General features: G+C 39.8%; 1 protein-coding gene across 1 annotated transcript in view; it reads right to left on the reverse strand.

Moving 5' to 3' along the window:
• Positions 1-10,403: 10,403 nt before the first annotated feature.
• Positions 10,404-18,027, reverse strand: part of LOC5572076 (serine-rich adhesin for platelets) — a 170,245-nt gene continuing 162,621 nt past the window's right edge. Inside the window, exons 6-7 of the mRNA XM_021847902.1 lie at positions 14,219-14,326; positions 10,404-14,158 (exon numbers count right to left, since the gene is read on the reverse strand). Of these exons, the coding sequence (XP_021703594.1) occupies positions 12,129-14,158; positions 14,219-14,326 (2,138 nt within the window). The 3' untranslated portion in view covers positions 10,404-12,128. The remainder of the gene's footprint in view (positions 14,159-14,218; positions 14,327-18,027) is intronic.

The raw sequence follows: 18,027 nt of genomic DNA on the forward strand, positions 1-18,027 counted from the left end.
CAGATACGCGTATTTCGACCTCAACTAGAAGTCGAGTCTAGTACACGACACTGAAGACGGCCTTACAGTTGAGGTCGAAGTTCATCTACTTATAGGTAATCTACTAAACAGCTCGAAGATTTATTATTAAAAAAATGAAATATTTTTCTTTTTTAAATTTTTGTCAATGCGATTATTAATTGTTGATTTTATCGGCTGTTTATTAGTTTGGATATGTAGCTCAAAGATCTATAACGAAACAAAATACACTTTTTAGCAATGAGGAACTCATGTCCGTGTTATAATATTATTCTCGACGCCGAGCAAAATCAGCACTGCTGGTCAGTTGCCAAATCATTCCATTTTACTTCCGCTCATCTCTAAAGAAATCCGAGCTCGGATTTCTTTATTTTATTTTTTAACTTTTTGCTAGTGAGACTGATTTATGGTGTGGTGAGTTCAATCGGGTGCAACTTTTTCTGGGCGTGGGGATTTCTCCTTCATTCTGCTATATGTATCGACTGGTGCCTACAGTTTGGCGCGTATGGTGAAGATTGGTAGATAATCGTTGACCGTTTCGATCATCCACCACATACACTCTTAAAAATATTTTACTTTACTTTGTAATTACACGGAGACGCGATTCAACTCAATTTTGAGTTGTTTCAACACAATTCCGTAGTTGAGCCCATTTACTCAATTTTGGCTAAATTTCCAAGGTCTCCACTAGGTAGTTTGCCTTTAATGTACATTAGAAAAATATTGAGCAAAATTGAGTTTGCTCAACCCAAACTTAAGAAAAGTTGCTTAATTGGGCCAAAGTATGTCCCTTGGGTAGATGCAGCTCTCTCTAATTTTGACAAAATTCGCGAGGAAGAAAGAGAATACCGAGAGATTTTGGGTTGAAAGTATAATCAATTTACTTAATTTTGGGTAAACTAGATTCGAAAATTAGGTAAACAATTTTCCCTTTGCATTTTAAGAAAAAGTATCTAGTTTTTCCATACATTGAAAAAATAATTATGGATAAAAGCGGAATCAGTTTGAGAAAATAAATAATTAATGATACAATGAGTTATCCAGCTTTGATAAATATTTTGTCCTCCAAAATAAATTATTTTCTATCTCTACAGAGATTCTTCCAGAGAATTCTCTACCAATTCTTCCAACAATATTTCAAAAAACGCTTAAGGTGAAGGTTCATTGAGCACGTAAACATAATGTTGCCACCCACTCGAGCCACCCGCTAAAGCACCCTCTCGAGCCACCCAACAAGGCGGAGCACAATGTTATGTGCGTCGGCCAAAAATGAATCATCATGTTTCATGTATACCTCCACCAACAAAATTATGTAGGTAGTGTTACTTGCACACGTTTCATACAAAGGTATTATTGTCGATATGAATTCATCAACAACTTCATAAAAACTCAAAATCACAATTTATTTCATTTGGTAGTGAAAACATGTTTTTTTGACCAAAATTATAAGCATTTTTCACACCATGCGTGTGTTGTTTACTATTTTTGGCAGTTTTCTCCACTCTTCTCTCGCTTCTTACGGACGGAGAAAGTTGCCATCAGTATGCATTTGAATTCTACAGTCAATTGTACTGTATAATATCTTATATTCATTTTTGCTGTTAAATTGCGTCGTACATTGTTTTTCTTACGCATAAAAATGTTTTGCAACACTTGTGACCTTGTACACCTTTTGAGTATTATGAAATTGTAAAATACGTGGTTGTAGCAAGTGTATGAATATCCAAACCATTCTAATTGCAAACATTAACACTGGCATCACTTCCAATCAGTGAGAACGGCGCATCCGAATCATAAACAATGTTGGCTCAGTGAATTCGCGTTCCGGTGCTGTTTTCGAGCACAAATTGACTAATATAAGTGATTTATTGCTCCCAGGAGCATCGTGCGTAAATTATCAAAGTGTTTCAAGTATCGCATTAGATTTTTGAATTGCTACGGTGAGTAGAAATACGATTAAAAGTGAGTTTTAGAACGGGCACCGAAAAGCCAGCAAACAATATCTAGGTGCGTGAAGAAGAAGTGATTCGGAAGTGCGTGCACGGATAAAAATCTGATCCCCACACCATGATTTACAAATCATGAAATTCATAAATTGGTTAGGTCATGATATCAGGATCACAAATCATGGTTCCTGGAGTCATAATCATGATTCCTCATAAGCGTAACACCCAGTGCGAAAACACTAAGCGGCGCACTTTGCTTCATCACATTCGTATCGATAACTATCATTTCAAGATGACGAAGCGGTTTAGTGGTAAAGTACGTGACTCACAATCGGAAGGTTCTTGGATCGAATCTCAATGTATGCTATTTTCAACTTTTTTTTTTATTTTTCTCGATTATAAACGGATGCGCGACTCAGCATTTTTGGAATTTGAATCATGATTCCGAGCAATCAGCTACAAAAACCTAACGCGTGTGTTGCGTTACGGCAATCTGACTCATGATATCATGAGTCCAAATCATGGTGTATTTTCATAAGACGAAAACACGCTGGAATCATGATATCATGAGTCATAATCCTGTTTTTGGGTTCTGATTTCTACCCGTGTGGTATTTTATAACACAAATCACAGCAATAACTACGTATTTGCATTCAAAAACGGGTGATTTGTGAAAAACACATTATGGAATGCTTTCAGTTAAGAAACCACCGCTCCACAATAAGGTTAGTAACTTCAAATAATCATTTATTGTGATCGCTCTCCAAAACACTGTGAGAAGCGTGGGAGGAGGGAGCGGATAGCGAAGGGGGAAGTAAGGTGCCATATTAGAGGCCATTTTGGTACTCATGGGGATATGTCCTTAAAGAAATTTCTCCAGGAAATTCTTGAGCACATCAACGGTATTACGTCCGGTCATTTGCTAGGGAATTTCTTTGATTATTTCTCAAACACTATCCTAGGATTTCCACTATGTTGGAGAGCAGGTTCATCACACACCCCGAGTAACACACATGTTATAATTGATGCATATTAACTCTTATATGACAAAATCTAGTCATATAAGAGTTAATATGCATCAATTATAACATGTGTGTTCCTTGGGACCCTACAGTGGAGATGTCTATGGGTAAGAATTATAGTTAGTTATTTCAACAGGTAATGGGCCCAGGAACGCCTGGACGACGCTGAAACGGCTTCGATGAGGGGCCACGAGGAAGCACCTGGACGAGGAGGCAGAATCTCGCTGAGGAGGTAGAGACTGGACGGGATGTGGATGGATTGGACGAGGTGCCCAAGAACTGAGGCCAATATGCTGCGAACAAGGCTGAAGATACGGATGCTGGCTGATCGGAGAGGACGAGCTTGGAAGAGCTGGAGGAACTCGAAAGTCAGGAGGAGCTCGGTTTGCCAGTTTGAGACTAGGAGGAGTTCGGCAGCTAGGAGCCCAGTAAACACAAACTCGTATACGATAGTGCATAAGAGTACAAATGTGGAGGCGATATACGTACATGCGCCATAAGGCTGCATGCAAAATGTACGTATATTGCCTCCACATTTGTACTCTTATATCCCATCATATACGATCGTGTGATTACTGGGAGGAACTCGGTGCCAGAAAGAGCTTAGAGGACAGCAAGAGCTCGATGCAAGATGTGCGGTTCGAAGGTTGTGTGATGAGGAGGAGTGTTGGAGAGCAGGTACCTTGCAGAATGGGTAAGAATTGTAATTAGTTATTTAAACACTCTAGAAGTCAATCCACTACTTATCCTTCAGCCGAATCCTCCAGATGTTACTCTAGGAGATCATCCAAAAACTTCTACAATAAATCTTAATGTTTTTTCAAGCGTTTTTAAAGAAATTTGATCAGGGATTTTTTTTATAGTTACCCTACAAGAGTTCATACGTCTTTTCATCTCCGGTTTTTTCCAGGAATTACACCAAAAATGAAACGAGGGAATCTACGAGAAAGAATTTCTCAATAAATTCGATCTGGAATTCATCATAATGTTTTTCTAGATTTTTTCTAGGGATTTCTTCAGCATTTTACCCAAGGATTACTACTGCCTTCCAAAAAAACTCAATAAATTTCTCATAAAAAATCGCATGGAATTTTCAAAAGCTAATTCAAGGTTCTACCTATTGATACTACAATTTTTTTCAGGAAATCCTCCGATCATTCCTACAGAAATTTCTTTATATGCTCAGTCTGATTTTACCTGGATTTGCAGAGGTTTGTTTGATTTTTTTAATTATCTTTTAGCAATCCATCTAGGAAATCTTCTAAGCTTTCTGAAGAGTCGATAAGTTCTTTCAGAAATTCTTGTTCATCCAGGGTGACTTCAGAAGTTTCACTACTTTCGTTCTTTTCTTAGAATTTAGATTTGAACTTAGATTTTTATTAGAAATATCTCTCGAATTTATTACATTTCTCTAATACTTTTGAAAAACTCCTTGACAGTTCCCTAGAAAAACTCTAGGAAGAGTGCATGGAAAACTCATTGAAGGCTTCCTTGAGATATATCCCGAAAAATAAAAAAAATCTTCGGAAAAATTTCTAGAGAAATTCTTAGTTGAAATCATTACGGAAATTCTTAAGAATAATTTGGCAGAAAATCCTAAAGAATTCCTGGAGGCAACTTACGGAAATTTTTTGGGTTAATTTTTGGAGATGTTCTAAGGATGTCCAAGGGAAATCAATGGAAAATTCACCAGGATTTCATGAAACATATTTAAAAGTGGATACGAGTCACTGACACTGAAGAAAACTGCAAGTGGTAGTCGAAAAACGCTTAACTGTCAAAGATAATCATTTAGGGCGGAATTAAAAGGTACAAAATACTCCAATCTACTTTTAAGTTTCTCCATTGAAGTTCTACTCAGATGATTAGAATGTATTAAAAAAAGATTTAAATGTTTTTTTGAAGGAATTCCAGATGAAATGTCTGAGGTAATTTCTGTGGTTACCCTTGGATGAATCCAAATTGTATTCAAGGTATCCAAATAAACTACTTGGAGGAACTTTTTGAAGAAATTCCATGGAAAAAAACCGTTTAGCGAACTCCTGAAAATATAAAAAAAATCGTTGTGATATGTGAATCTGAATCTGAAAATTGAATTTCGAAGAGAATATCATAAAATAATGCACACAGTAAGTTATACGAACAGTATTACTTGTCGTAATGTCACGAGGTATTCCGAATTCTATGAGAAATCAAACTCTCTTTTCATGGTTCCTTTTAAGCTACATGATGCTCGTATATTAGCGGAAAAACTATTCCGCGTTGTGCAACCTGATCCATCTAAGCGTCGCAGAAATGCAGACCTTAGTGAATCTACTTCTAGCGATACAAATCCGCCCAAAAAGCTTGCTCGTCAAGTTGATGGAGGACAATCTTCTAAAGTGAAGTCCTCAGTTCAACAAAGACTACAAGCTACAAAGGGCGACGTCTCGTTAGATCCTAAAAAGGCTGATGGAAATAACAGATTTCATAAACCGTTGTTTACAGAAGTAGTGACCTGTGCTAGAATTGGCATCCTTCCCGAAGGATTTCCTAATACAGAATTTACTACCCAACAATTGGTCGCTATTCAAAATGCTGTTCTTAAAAAAGTTGCTGAACAAAGGAAGGAGCCAATCAAACCTAAATTCGGCAATTGTTTGTTCAGGCCAGGGCATATGATCATCATCTGCAAAAACCAGGACACTGTCAACTGGCTGAAGGCTAAAATCTCCAATATTAAACCATGGGAGAATGCAAGCCTTATTGCAGTTGAAGAAAAAGACATACCCCGGCCTGAAATATTGGTAGGGTTCTTTCCACGCAGTGTACAGGACTCTAACGAAGAAATTTTAGCTTTTATAGAAAGTCAGAATGAAGACTTAATAGTCGATGCTTGGAGGATTCTTAAGAGATATACGGTTAAACAGCATCACGTGGAACTCATTTTCACTGTTGATGCCGTTTCCATGAAGTCTCTGGAAAACTGCAAGTTTAGAATAGACTACATGTTCGGAGTGGCCTATATAAGAAAAAGAAACTCGAAGGCAGAAGGTATTGAAGATACGGATGAAAAGGCTAGTAAGGATGAAGCAGAACATTCCAAACAAAATTTCGAAGGTGCTACGGATGTTGAGATGAGCGAGCCTGGCCCAATAGAGGTGGACAACGCACCAACAAGTGTTGAAGACAATGCACACTGTACTCCAACTACGAGTACTAGGATGACTACTGTCAACCAATGTACTCCACATTCCAACGAGAAAAAGAGCTATAAAAGAAATGCGTTACCCTCTACTTCTCAACAAGACTCTACTGAGAAAAGGACCAACAATTTGGAATACTGCCAACTAGAGTCCCACAAACAAAAACCTAAAAAAGAGGCGGATAAACTGCCTGCAAACTAATAAATCAAGCAAAATGACCAAAAGAAGCATAAAATTCATACAAGAAAACCTTCATCATGCAAAGGCTGCTTATGCAATTTTAAGTAAAACTTTTATCAAAGGCAAACTAGACGTGGCGCTTCTACAAGAGCCATGGACAAAAAACCATAAAATTTTAGGAATACAAACTACTGGATGTAAGTTAATTTATGATGATACGCAGCTCGCTCCTAGAGCTGCAGTTCTACTTAACTGTAACGTTAAATTCACACCAATTTCAGAATTCATCGGAAGAGATATTGCTGCGATTTCTCTAGAGGTGCCAACCGCAAAAGGAAAAACGATTGTGTATGTCGCATCCGCTTATTTTCCTGGCGATGTTGATGAAGTACCTCCTCCGGAAGTTGCAGCTTTTGTGTCTCACTGCAGAAAACAAAACAAAGCATTCATCATCGGATGTGACGCGAATGCACATCACACTATATGGAGCAGTACAGGAATCAACAGTAGAGGTGAGTTACTATTTGACTACGTATCTCAGAATGACATAGATATATGTATTAAGGGTAATTCTCCAACATTTGTTTATGCTATACGAGAGGAAGTATTGGACTTAACTCTCTGCAGTTCAAAACTCTCAAATAATATAAATAATTGGCAGGTATCTGACGAAATATCTTTATCAGACCATAAGCAAATCTTATTTGAATTCTTCGCAAAAGATATATTAAGGGAAACTTTCAGAGACCCTCGGAAAACAAACTGGGATTTATTTTGTTCTCGGATAAAAGATCAAAAGGAATCCATTTCTGTCACGATAAATTCATCTTTGGAACTAGAAAAGGCAGCTGACTGCTTAACTACTTCCATCATTAATGTTTACAACGAAAGCTGTCCAGCAAAGGAGCGATCTACTTGCAGAGATGTCCCTTGGTGGAATCACAGGTTAGAGAAGCTTAGAAAAAATGCTCGAAAACAATTCAATCGGGCGAAATTAACATGTAATTGGGCTCTGTACAAAGAGGCTTTAACCAATTATAATAAAGAAATAAGAAGATCAAAGCGCAAAAATCGGAGATACATGTGCGAAGGCATAGAAAGTTCTCATGAAGCTGCTAGACTTCGGAAAGTTCTCTCTAAGGATCATAATAATGGTCTAGGAACGTTAAAAAAGGACGATGGGTCCTACACTGCAGATACACAAGAAAGTTTGGAATTAATGGTGAAAACTCATTTTCCAAGATCCCTCTCTATAACTAATCGATCGAGAAATCAAGATATCAGTAAATCTTTAAATGGATCTGATAGATCCAATATAGAAGTTGCAGATATTTTTACATATTCTAAGATTGAATGGGATTTGGATTCTTTCGAATCTTTCAAAACACCGGGTTTAGATGGGATTTTTCCGGTGCATCTTCAAAAGTGCAAGGAAACTATCATCCCTATTCTAATGACTTTATTCAAGTCAAGCTTTCTTCTGGGATATCTTCCAACTTAATGGAGGCAAGTACGGGTAGTGTTTATACCGAAGTCTAATAAAAAAGATAAAGCTGCGCCAAAATCCTTTAGGCCAATAAGTCTTACATCAATCTTTTTAAAAATAATGGAAAAGCTTATAGATGAGTATATTAAATCAAATATACTTAATCATAAGCCTTTAAGTAGAGCTCAATTCGCTTATCAGACTGGTAAGTCGACACTTTCGGCTCTTCATTCGCTGGTTTCAAAAATTGAAAAAACTTTTGACACTAAGGAGATACTACTGGCTGCTTTTCTCGATGTTGAAGGCGCGTTTGACAATGCCAGTTTTAGATCGATGGAAAACGCCATGAGAAATCGAGGCTTCCCTGAAAAAATTATTGTGTGGATAGAAGAGATGCTATCTAGAAGGGAAATATCAGCATATCTAGGAGATTTAGTTTTAAAGGTAACAGCTGTTCAAGGCTGTCCACAAGGGGGAGTTCTCTCCCCTCTTCTCTGGTCTCTGATTGTTGATGACCTACTTATAAAGCTAAAGCATCAAGGATTTGAAGTAATTGGGTATGCAGATGATATTGTTATTATAGTCCGCGGTAAATTCGATAAAACTGTTTCCGAGCGAATGCAAACAGCACTCAACTTAACTCTAGCATGGTGCAATAATGAAGGATTAAGTATAAATCCTAAAAAAAACTACAATAGTACCGTTTACAAGAAGACGTAAAATCTTCATTTCAGCTCTAAAAATAGGAGATGCTAAACTATCCTTATCTTTAAGTGCCAAATTTTTAGGTGTTATATTAGATTGTAAGCTTGTTTGGAATAAGCATATAGAACAACAGATAGAAAAAGCAAGAAATGCTTTCTGGGGCTGCAAAAGAACCTTTGGTAAAAAATGGGGTTTGAAACCGAAGATGATATGCTGGATCTATTCGGCCATTGTTAAACCCATTATTTCATACGCATCTATTTTTTGGTGGGAAAAAACCAAACAAGTCGTTACTCAAGCTAAGCTAAACAAACTACAAAGGCTTGCTACTATTTCAATTACTGGGGCAATACGAAACGCCCCATCAAATGCGTTGGACGCAATGTTAAATCTTCTTCCACTTCATGACTATATACAAATGGATGCAGTTAAGAGTGCTATCAGAGTCAGAAGGTCCTTAGATAGCGCTGATAATGAACTGAAAGGACATATGACTATATTGAAGCACTTCAAAATAAGTCCAGTGTACTTAGTGAATGAAGATTATATGTTGAAGCGTAACTTTTTTGATCATCGTTTTTGGATTGCTGATGTAACTCGTCAGGATTGGGATACAGGAGGACCAACTTTCCGATCTGGATCATTAATTTGTTTCACTGATGGTTCAAAACAAGAAAACATGGTAGGGTCAGGAGTGTTTGGCCCAGGAGTTAATGTATCTTATGCACTGGGAAGTTGGCCAACAGTTTTTCAGGCCGAAATTTATGCCATTCTTGAATGCGCTGACATTTGTCTTAAAAGGCGCTATAGGAATGCTAATATACGTATTTGTTCCGATAGCAAAGCAGCCTTGAACGCTTTGAAGTCTAGAACTTACACATCAAAACTTGTTTGGGAGTGTGTCAAGCTACTGCAGCAGTTGTCCTATCGTAATAAGATTAATCTATATTGGGTTCCTGGCCATTGCGGAATAGAAGGAAACGAAAAAGCTGATCAGTTAGCAAAACAAGGTTCTTCCATGCAATTTATCGGGCCTCAGCCATTCTTCGGAATGGCCTCTTGTGCTCTGAAAATGCAATTAAAGAGCTGGATGAAAGCAAAAATTAAACTCAACTGGAAGAACGCAATGGACTCTCGCCAGTCCAAACGATTCATTGAACCAGATGCCTATCAAACACAGAGGTTATTAAACCTCAATAAACACGATCTAAGTACTTATACTGGCTTATTAACAGGCCACTGCCCCAGCAAACGTTACCTCAAAATTATAGGTAAATTGCAAGAAGATATGTGTCGTTTCTGTAAATTAGAAAGCGAGAGCACTGAACATTTGTTGTGCAAGTGTATTGCACTATACCACAAGCGTTGCAAACATTTAGATAAAGGCCTGCTAGAGCCTAATGAAATTCGAATCTACCATCCAAAACAGGTACTAAATTTTATCCGAAATGTAGTACCTGATTGGGATGCACGCCAATAGCTGTGGAGATAGTTACTTCATATAGTAATATATTTCTACAGTACGGCAAAAACAAAGAGGATAACACCACAATAGATCAAATTAATGGTCGCAGTGGTATCATGTCCCCACAAAAGAAAAAAAAAGCTACATTTGGTTTTGTGGAGTCCTGATCTCTCTTCGGCCTATTGTTAATTCCTGTTGGATCTTTTTTCAGGCTAGGGTCTCTAAAGTTCCTATTTCCAAGACACTCAGTCGTTTCCAGCCATGATCATGATACATTGATTCTTTCAACTCACATAAAAGTAGGGTGGTTAAATTATATTTTTTTATAATTATATTTATAATATATATATATAAATTTGGGATTGTGATACAGATCAAATGAAAAGATAATATATCTAGAAAGTTTTTCAATTTTATTTAGTTTATTTTACATTTCTTAATCGATCGACTGCTTCGCCTAGTAACGGCTTATAATTGCTTGCCATCGGTTCATCTTCCTCTACATGCGGAACTAATTTCCTGTCTCTTGGGCAGCACATACTGAATGGTTCCAATATGGTGCTGAGTAAAAAAGTTCTCCAGGGAAAGACGACCGGGTGGCTTCCTCATCATCAACTGACAAAGTTTACACATAATAATGCAAATTAAAAGTATGACTCTCTTTCATCAGAAATAATTGGATTTAATTTCCTAACGATGCTTATTTGCTAGATCTACTCGGGAGTTTGAGGGGTATTCTGGGTTTGCTAATCGCATTTTAAATGAAAGGAATGGTTCTGATGACAGTGGTTACAGTAATAATAGTATAAAAATGATAAAAATTGAGAAATGCCTACTATTTGCTAGGGGCAGCGAGTTTTTGAACTCGCCCGCGACTAACTACGCCGTTTTTCTTTTCTTACTGACAGTTGAAATGAATATGAACTCGAAATCAACTAGACGACCTCCGCGGCCATCATCGACTATAAATAATCAATAAATAATCATCATGTTCCCTCAATTCATTCAGTAATTGCGAATAATCATCAACTATTGCTAGTAACAGTCTTACACTTAAGCTAAGATTTCTTGATCGGCCTCTCTATTGCGCCGACGTCGGATTTTAGATCTCTAGAAATAAATGTCGTTTAGTTAGGGATGTCAAATCCGTTTCGATTGAAGTGGGGCTTGAGTTATTTTCAACGTAACGTAAGAACTATCACATGCTTCTCTCTGTTTGAGTGTTTTGACGATCGATTTCTGTTGCTTTTGTGCAGGAAATTTTCGTTTGCTTACTGTTCTCGGGTGGTTTTTCCAAATTTCAACCTTGCCTAAAATTTGCTACCATTACGTAATAAATAACTTACTACAACGACTATTAGTTCGATTCGATCAATGTTTGAGCCATTTTATGAATAACTAAAGTAAGATGTGTGGAGGAATGTAGGAAGATGCGTCTGATACAGTTATAATCCGACTTTTTCGGGATTCTTTTTGCCATGGATATGTTTCCTGTTTCGCATTTTGTACAATTTGTTCCTGCAGGGGTTCGTCGCTTCACCGAGAACAACTCTCCAGACATGATCCGTAATTAGGGCTATTGGTTCACAATGCTCCTATCAAACTATGAGATTGGAATACAGTGCGAACCGAACAAAACCTTAATGAACGATTGCACTTGAGTTTCTGTTTGCGTCGAAGACTTGAGCGCCGGAAATTGAACCAAATTTCTGTAATTTTGTACGCGGATTATACCGACTTGATCTGTTTGTGCGTGTCCTTTCCTGATTTTGTGTGTTTGTGTTTGTGGTTAATGGCACTAAAATGAACCGTCTAAAGCGTATTGTTTTAGAACCATCTTTCACTTCGAACGCAGACTATGTTTCCTAGAGGGGTTGGAAACAGGAGGAATAATAAATAAACCTTATTCGAATAGTCAAGGAGAAAGAGTCGAAGAACAGCATCTTCTGATCAACTGGCACCTGATTCTCGGTCGAATCCGAAATAGAACTTTCCAGATCGACGAGAACACCTGTTTATATCGCGGCAGATCTGCTAAATACTTGATTCAGTAAATTCGATTAGCTAGTTTCTTGTTGAATTTGATTGAATTCTATTACCATTCTAAACGCAATCCTTAACTCAGACACTAGATTTCACTTGTTTGGGAAGTGCCTCTTGAACAGTGCTGTTCTCATCTTCGTCGTACTTGACACTTTCGGCATCATTTTTTGGGTTATGCCTCACACTGTCCGATTCCGAAAGGGACCCGCTTTCCGACGAGTCAATATCCTGTAGGATACTTTTTGAAGGCGCTAGAGTCGTTTCCTCTGGCTCCTTTCTTGTCGAACTCGCGCCACTTCCCTCGGAAGAACTATCCATGTACTCTTCGGAGTTCATTTTCAATACGTGAAACTCTCCGGCCCCACTGAATTCTTCTTCCGATGACGAATTGCTGACTGTTACATTGTTTCGCTCCCATTCTGGAATCAAATGAGGTTCACCCGGTGCCCGGAACATTGCCTTCGGTTCGTCTTTCAACCACGATGGCGAGATAGTCGCCTCAGACTCCGTTTCGTTCGAAGTTTCTGTTGTACTACTCACATTATGCTTGTATTCGAAGACCTCCGACAGAATCTTCGGCGTTCCGACATTTTCCTTGCGTTCACTCTTCGCAGAAGCTGTGGAAGGTTCCATATCATCGTCCATCGCTGGCTGATCCCTCAGTGGTAAACTGAAATCTTCCGGAATGGGTTGGAAACCAGGTTGAATCAAATCATGTTCATCGTCTTCGATGTATGGCTTCCTCTGAGTCGCCATGTCGTCCGATTGAAGCTCTTTCATTGGAGTCACTGCTTCCGACGACTCGCCAATCGCATTTACAGAAACTTCTGTGGTTTCCGATGAACTTCCCGGTCCTTCGGTGTAGAAATGCGTTTCATACACTTCATCTCCCGAAGCCTCTGAGCTAGCCGAGTTTATTGCCAGATCTGCCAGTGTCGTACTGCCTTCCTCAACACTCGTGGCCAACGAATTCAGCGTCGTATGCTCTTCTTCCAACCTTGCTGGCTTGTCCGACGAAGCCGGTAACTGTATGAACTCCTCACTACTCGCAGACAGCTGATCGCCTTGAGTTTCGTTTCTTTCCGCACTGGTCTCGGGTCCTTCAGTGTAATGCTGCGTCTCGAAAACCTCTTCCGAAGCAAGATTCTCAGTCGATCCTCCGTGGTACACCGTCTCGAACGCAACACTCGAATCCGCCTGCGTAGACAACATCTCTCCTTCTCCACTGTCCAGCTTCATCTGTTTCGGAGTCTCCGGAGCCCGATCCGTGTACATTTCTTGGTCGTATGAAATGTCGTCATCTCCCCGTTGCAATCCAGCTACCTCTTCGACCTGAATGACCGTGATCGGCTTCGGCTGATTGTGATCCACAATTACGAGCTTATCTCCGATCTGGACAACGGCTGGTAGTGGCTTGTCCTTCTTGGTCACCTCGTCGGAAACATCATCGGGCATGGCGGTTGTTGTCGACATCGTTGGTGGAGCAGTCATCCTAGCTGTAGTCGAACTGATCGACTCCGATGATGATTCCACTTCATCAGAGGATGATGGCGACGAATCGGACGGACCAGCTGTCGAACTCTCATTCGAGTCTACAAACTCAACCGTAGCATTCGCCGTCAGCTCGTCTTCTGTGTGTCGAACGTTCTTCATTCCAACGTCACCATCATCGGTCACGTTCAGATCCAAATGTTCCAGATTGTTGGCTTCCTCGCTGTGTCCCGACGTAGATGAAGACACTTCCGTCGAAGGGTGAGCTGTAACTTCGATGCTGCTAGCGCTGTTGGTCGTAGTGGTGATTTTTGGTCTGGAATCGGTCAGTCGGATCTCTTCCGGTTTGGTGATTTCCTTGATTTTGATACCTAGCGGGTTGTTGCTGGCGGCTGGGATTTGCAACTTGGCCGGTGTCGAACCTTCGGTGGTGGCGGTTGTGGTGCTTGTCGTTGTGCTGCTTGTCGTAGTTGTACCAGATGTTGTAACGTCGTTGGATGTTATCGACGATAGCTTTTTGTTCTCCGCATCGAGCAGGTCTTCAGCATCGATTTCGGTTTCCTTCAGCTCGCTGGACACGCTGCTCGGCGAGGTGGGTTCCGCGGTGTTGGAATTTTCTGGAATGGCAGTGAGAGATTAGATGCTAGTGTGAGAAGTGTTTTGTCGTTGGGGCTTACCTAGAGGAGGGCAGTTGTCGTATTCCGGACAGCATCTACCAGGAATGAACTTCGGTTCACAATCGTGTCGTTTATAGCAGGATACTTGACTGCAAGAGATCTCTCCTCCTGCAATAAGAGTAGAAAGCAATTATTTAATATGAGATGACAAAATCATACTAGATCATGGACTAGATATAAAAAAATGACCGTGTGACAGCAGATCAGACCTCTCATCTACAGTAGTTTCTCAAGGATACTAGGATTGCTAGAAACAATCTTGGTTTGAATGATTTGCTTTGTGGGCAATTCACCTTTCTCTAAAAATTGAGTTTCGACGTTTTGGTTTTTATTCTTTTCTCACCATCAACCTTTTGACTTTTCGACCTTTGAGGTTTTTTCTTTCGCCTTTTTGTCATAGATTCATCCGTCATGATGTTTTAGTTGAGAAATCCTGACGGATTCTTGGTAAAATAACTTCCTTGGACAGTTCAAGCTATTCCACGTCCCCTGACAACAAACATGAAAATTATCACTATTTTTTATGACCTCGACGAGTTTCCAGTTAGCCTAGTGATTTGAGCGTCGTATTATCTATTTGGAAAGGTTTTTTCCCTACCAATCAAAAAAAGTAATAGCCCTCGTTGAAGTCTCCGTTCGTACTTGGCCATGTACTACACTCACTCATTCACTACTGAATTTCTTTAGGAGTATAATGGGCTCCATTCCGTTACCAATGATAATGGCCTGCGGCTAGTAATCTTCGCTGCTGCTAGAGGGATGGCAATCAACAGTATCTACTTTGTACGAAAGAATATCCGCAAACACACCTGGCGATACCCGAGTGGCGATGCCTGCTCCCAAACAGACCACGTGCTGGTTGAGGGCGACATTTCTCAGATCATGGCTGTCAGAACTTGCCGAGGCCCTAGTATCGACTCGGATCATTATCTCGTTGTAGCTATAATTCAGGAGCGTCACGAATTTCAGAATCAATAAAACGCTGCACTTCAATATCCAACTCTTTTCGACTGATGGAGTAGCTGCACAAAATCGCCAGCAGTTAGACGAGCGGTTGAGAAAAATCCACATTTCTGGAGATGCCAACAGCCTTTGGGACCCTATCCACGAAGCATTGACAACAACGGTGCGAGAAATTATTGACACTGATCAACGAAGAAGTCGAATTGGTTGGTTCGATGAAGAGTGCCAGAGAGTGACATACAAGGAGAAGGTTGCCAGAAGCCGTGTGCTTGTGGCCGGTACCCGTCAGAACAGAGAGAGGTACAGGGCAGTGAGAGCCGAAAATAGCGAATCCACCGCAGAAAGAAAAGGTAGCTGAAGCTTAAGATAGCATTAACCGGAACGATATGCGGAGATTTTATGCAACGGTCAATGGCGCGCGGCACAATACCATACCAGCAGGTCCGTCCCACTCAGGCTTAGATTGGGTACCACTTCTAGTACTGCATTTGGTCCCTCGGTAGGGCAAAAGGTACCCAAGTTTGACAGATCGCAGTACACTTTGAACGGCATTCTAGATTACCTTATGAGCCATAAAATTTTGGGCAACTGCAAGGATCATGGGGGTTGCGGCGAATAGAGTTGTTATAAATTGAAATATAAAAAAATATAAAGTTAATTGTTTTCGATTCTACTTGTATAATGCTATGCGCAAAGACAAATTAAAGACCTTCATGTCCCTTGCAAATGCCCAAAATTTTATGGCTCATAAGGTAATCTAGAATGCCGTGAAAAGTGTACTGCGATGTGTCAAACTTGGGTACCTTTTGCACTACCGAGGGACCGAATGCAGTACTAGAAGTGGTACCCAATCTGAGCCCGAGTGCGACGGACCTGCTATGCGTGTACAAGAGATATCAAACAACAAGCGAAAATGAACGAAAAGCAGATTAGGCGAAATGGGCAAAACGAGAACTGTGCGGAAAAGAAGCCAGTTATGAAAACAACTCGATGAGTTCGGTGACAACTTTTGTAGCGAACGGATGGTGTTTGCTATAGTGTGTTTATTTGTTGATTCGGCTCAAGTTTGGCCGATCAGTTAGGTTTCGGTTACTACATGGCGCAATCGGTTAATGGTAAGTTGTGTTTATCTCTACAGGAGATAAACATCGAATGTATTTTTATTGCCGGGAAGAGAGTTTTTTGAGCAATATTAAATGTTGATTACGGAGAGAGAGTTCTCCAGGGCCCGAAAGAGAGTTTTCCGAGCCGGATTCTGGAAAGAGAGTTTTTCCAAAATGAATCTCAATTGCCGGGAAGAGAGTTTTCCATGCAATGTGAAAATTTGATTATGGAGAGAGAGTTCTCCAAGGCCCGAAAGAGAGTTTTCCAAAATGAATCTCAATTGCCGGGAAGAGAGTTTTCCGAATGTGGCGAATAGAGTTGTTATAAATTGAAATATAAAAAAAAATAAAGTAAATTGTTTTCGATTCTACTTGTATGTAGCGTGTACAAGAGATGTCAAACAACTCTATTCGCCACAGGGGTCTTTAATTTGTCTTCGATACCAGTACCCGCCATGTGTGCAATGATCGAGAAGAGAATTTGGTGACCGATATATCGGCGGTTGCTGCCAGGTGGAAGGAGCACCTTCAGCAATTGTTGAACGGTGAAAATGGAAATGTAGCGAGAAACAGGATGAAAATTGATGATGACGATCAAGCAGAAGACACATTAACCCATATCCGCCCAGCGTCCTAAAAATAGGACAGAAGCCCCGAACGCCCAGCGTCCTATAAATAGGACAGTACTTGTAGTGCAAATATCTTGAAAATAAAGAGGTTTAGAAGAAAACTGTCTTCTGCAAAGTTGATCACAGGACTGCTGACTTCCACTTGGTAACTGTTTTAATTCAGAATTAACTCATCAGGTGGCGCACAGACGCCAACAAATGTCGCATTTATAAGCAACATATGAACCAACTTTCCAGCGTACTAATATTTGCTTCGTTTATATCTCAGTCCAGCGATGAGATACAAAATTGGTGTCTTCGACAAAGTTGAACAACTAAATAATACCTATTCGCATAGAACCTTACAAATTCGGAAAACACTCCCGAGATGGCGCTAGTGAGCCAAAACTTTATTTGCTTATATCTTAGCCCAGTTATGAGATACAAAAATGGTGTCTTCGACAAAGTTGAACAACTAAATAATACCTATTCGCATAGAACCTTACAAATTCGGAAAACACTCCCGAGATGGCGCTAGTGAGCCAAAACTTTATTTGCTTATATCTTAGCCCAGTTATGAGATACAAAAATGGTGCCTTCGACAAAGTTGAACAACTAAATAATACCTATTCGCATAGAACCTTACAAATTCGGAAAACACTCCCAAGATGGCGCTAGTGAGCCAAAACTTTATTTGCTTATATCTTAGCCCAGCGATGAGATACAAACATGGTGTCTTCGACAAAGTTGAACAACTAAATAATACCTATTCGCATAGAACCTTACAAATTCGGAAAACACTCCCGAGATGGCGCTAGTGAGCCAAAACTTTATTTGCTTATATCTTAGCCCAGCGATGAGATACAAACATGGTGTCTTCGACAAAGTTGAACAACTAAATAATACCTATTCGCATAGAACCTTACAAATTCGGAAAACACTCCCGAGATGGCGCTAGTGAGCCAAAACTTTATTTGCTTATATCTTAGCCCAGTTATGAGATACAAAAATGGTGCCTTCGACAAAGTTGAACAACTAAATAATACCTATTCAAATAGAACCTTATAAATTCGAAAAACAATTCCAAGATGGCGCTAGTGAGCCAAAACTTTATTTGCTTATATCTTAGTTCAGT

Source organism: Aedes aegypti, chromosome 2 (genome assembly GCF_002204515.2).
Source record: "Aedes aegypti strain LVP_AGWG chromosome 2, AaegL5.0 Primary Assembly, whole genome shotgun sequence".
Lineage (NCBI taxonomy): Eukaryota > Metazoa > Arthropoda > Insecta > Diptera > Culicidae > Aedes > Aedes aegypti.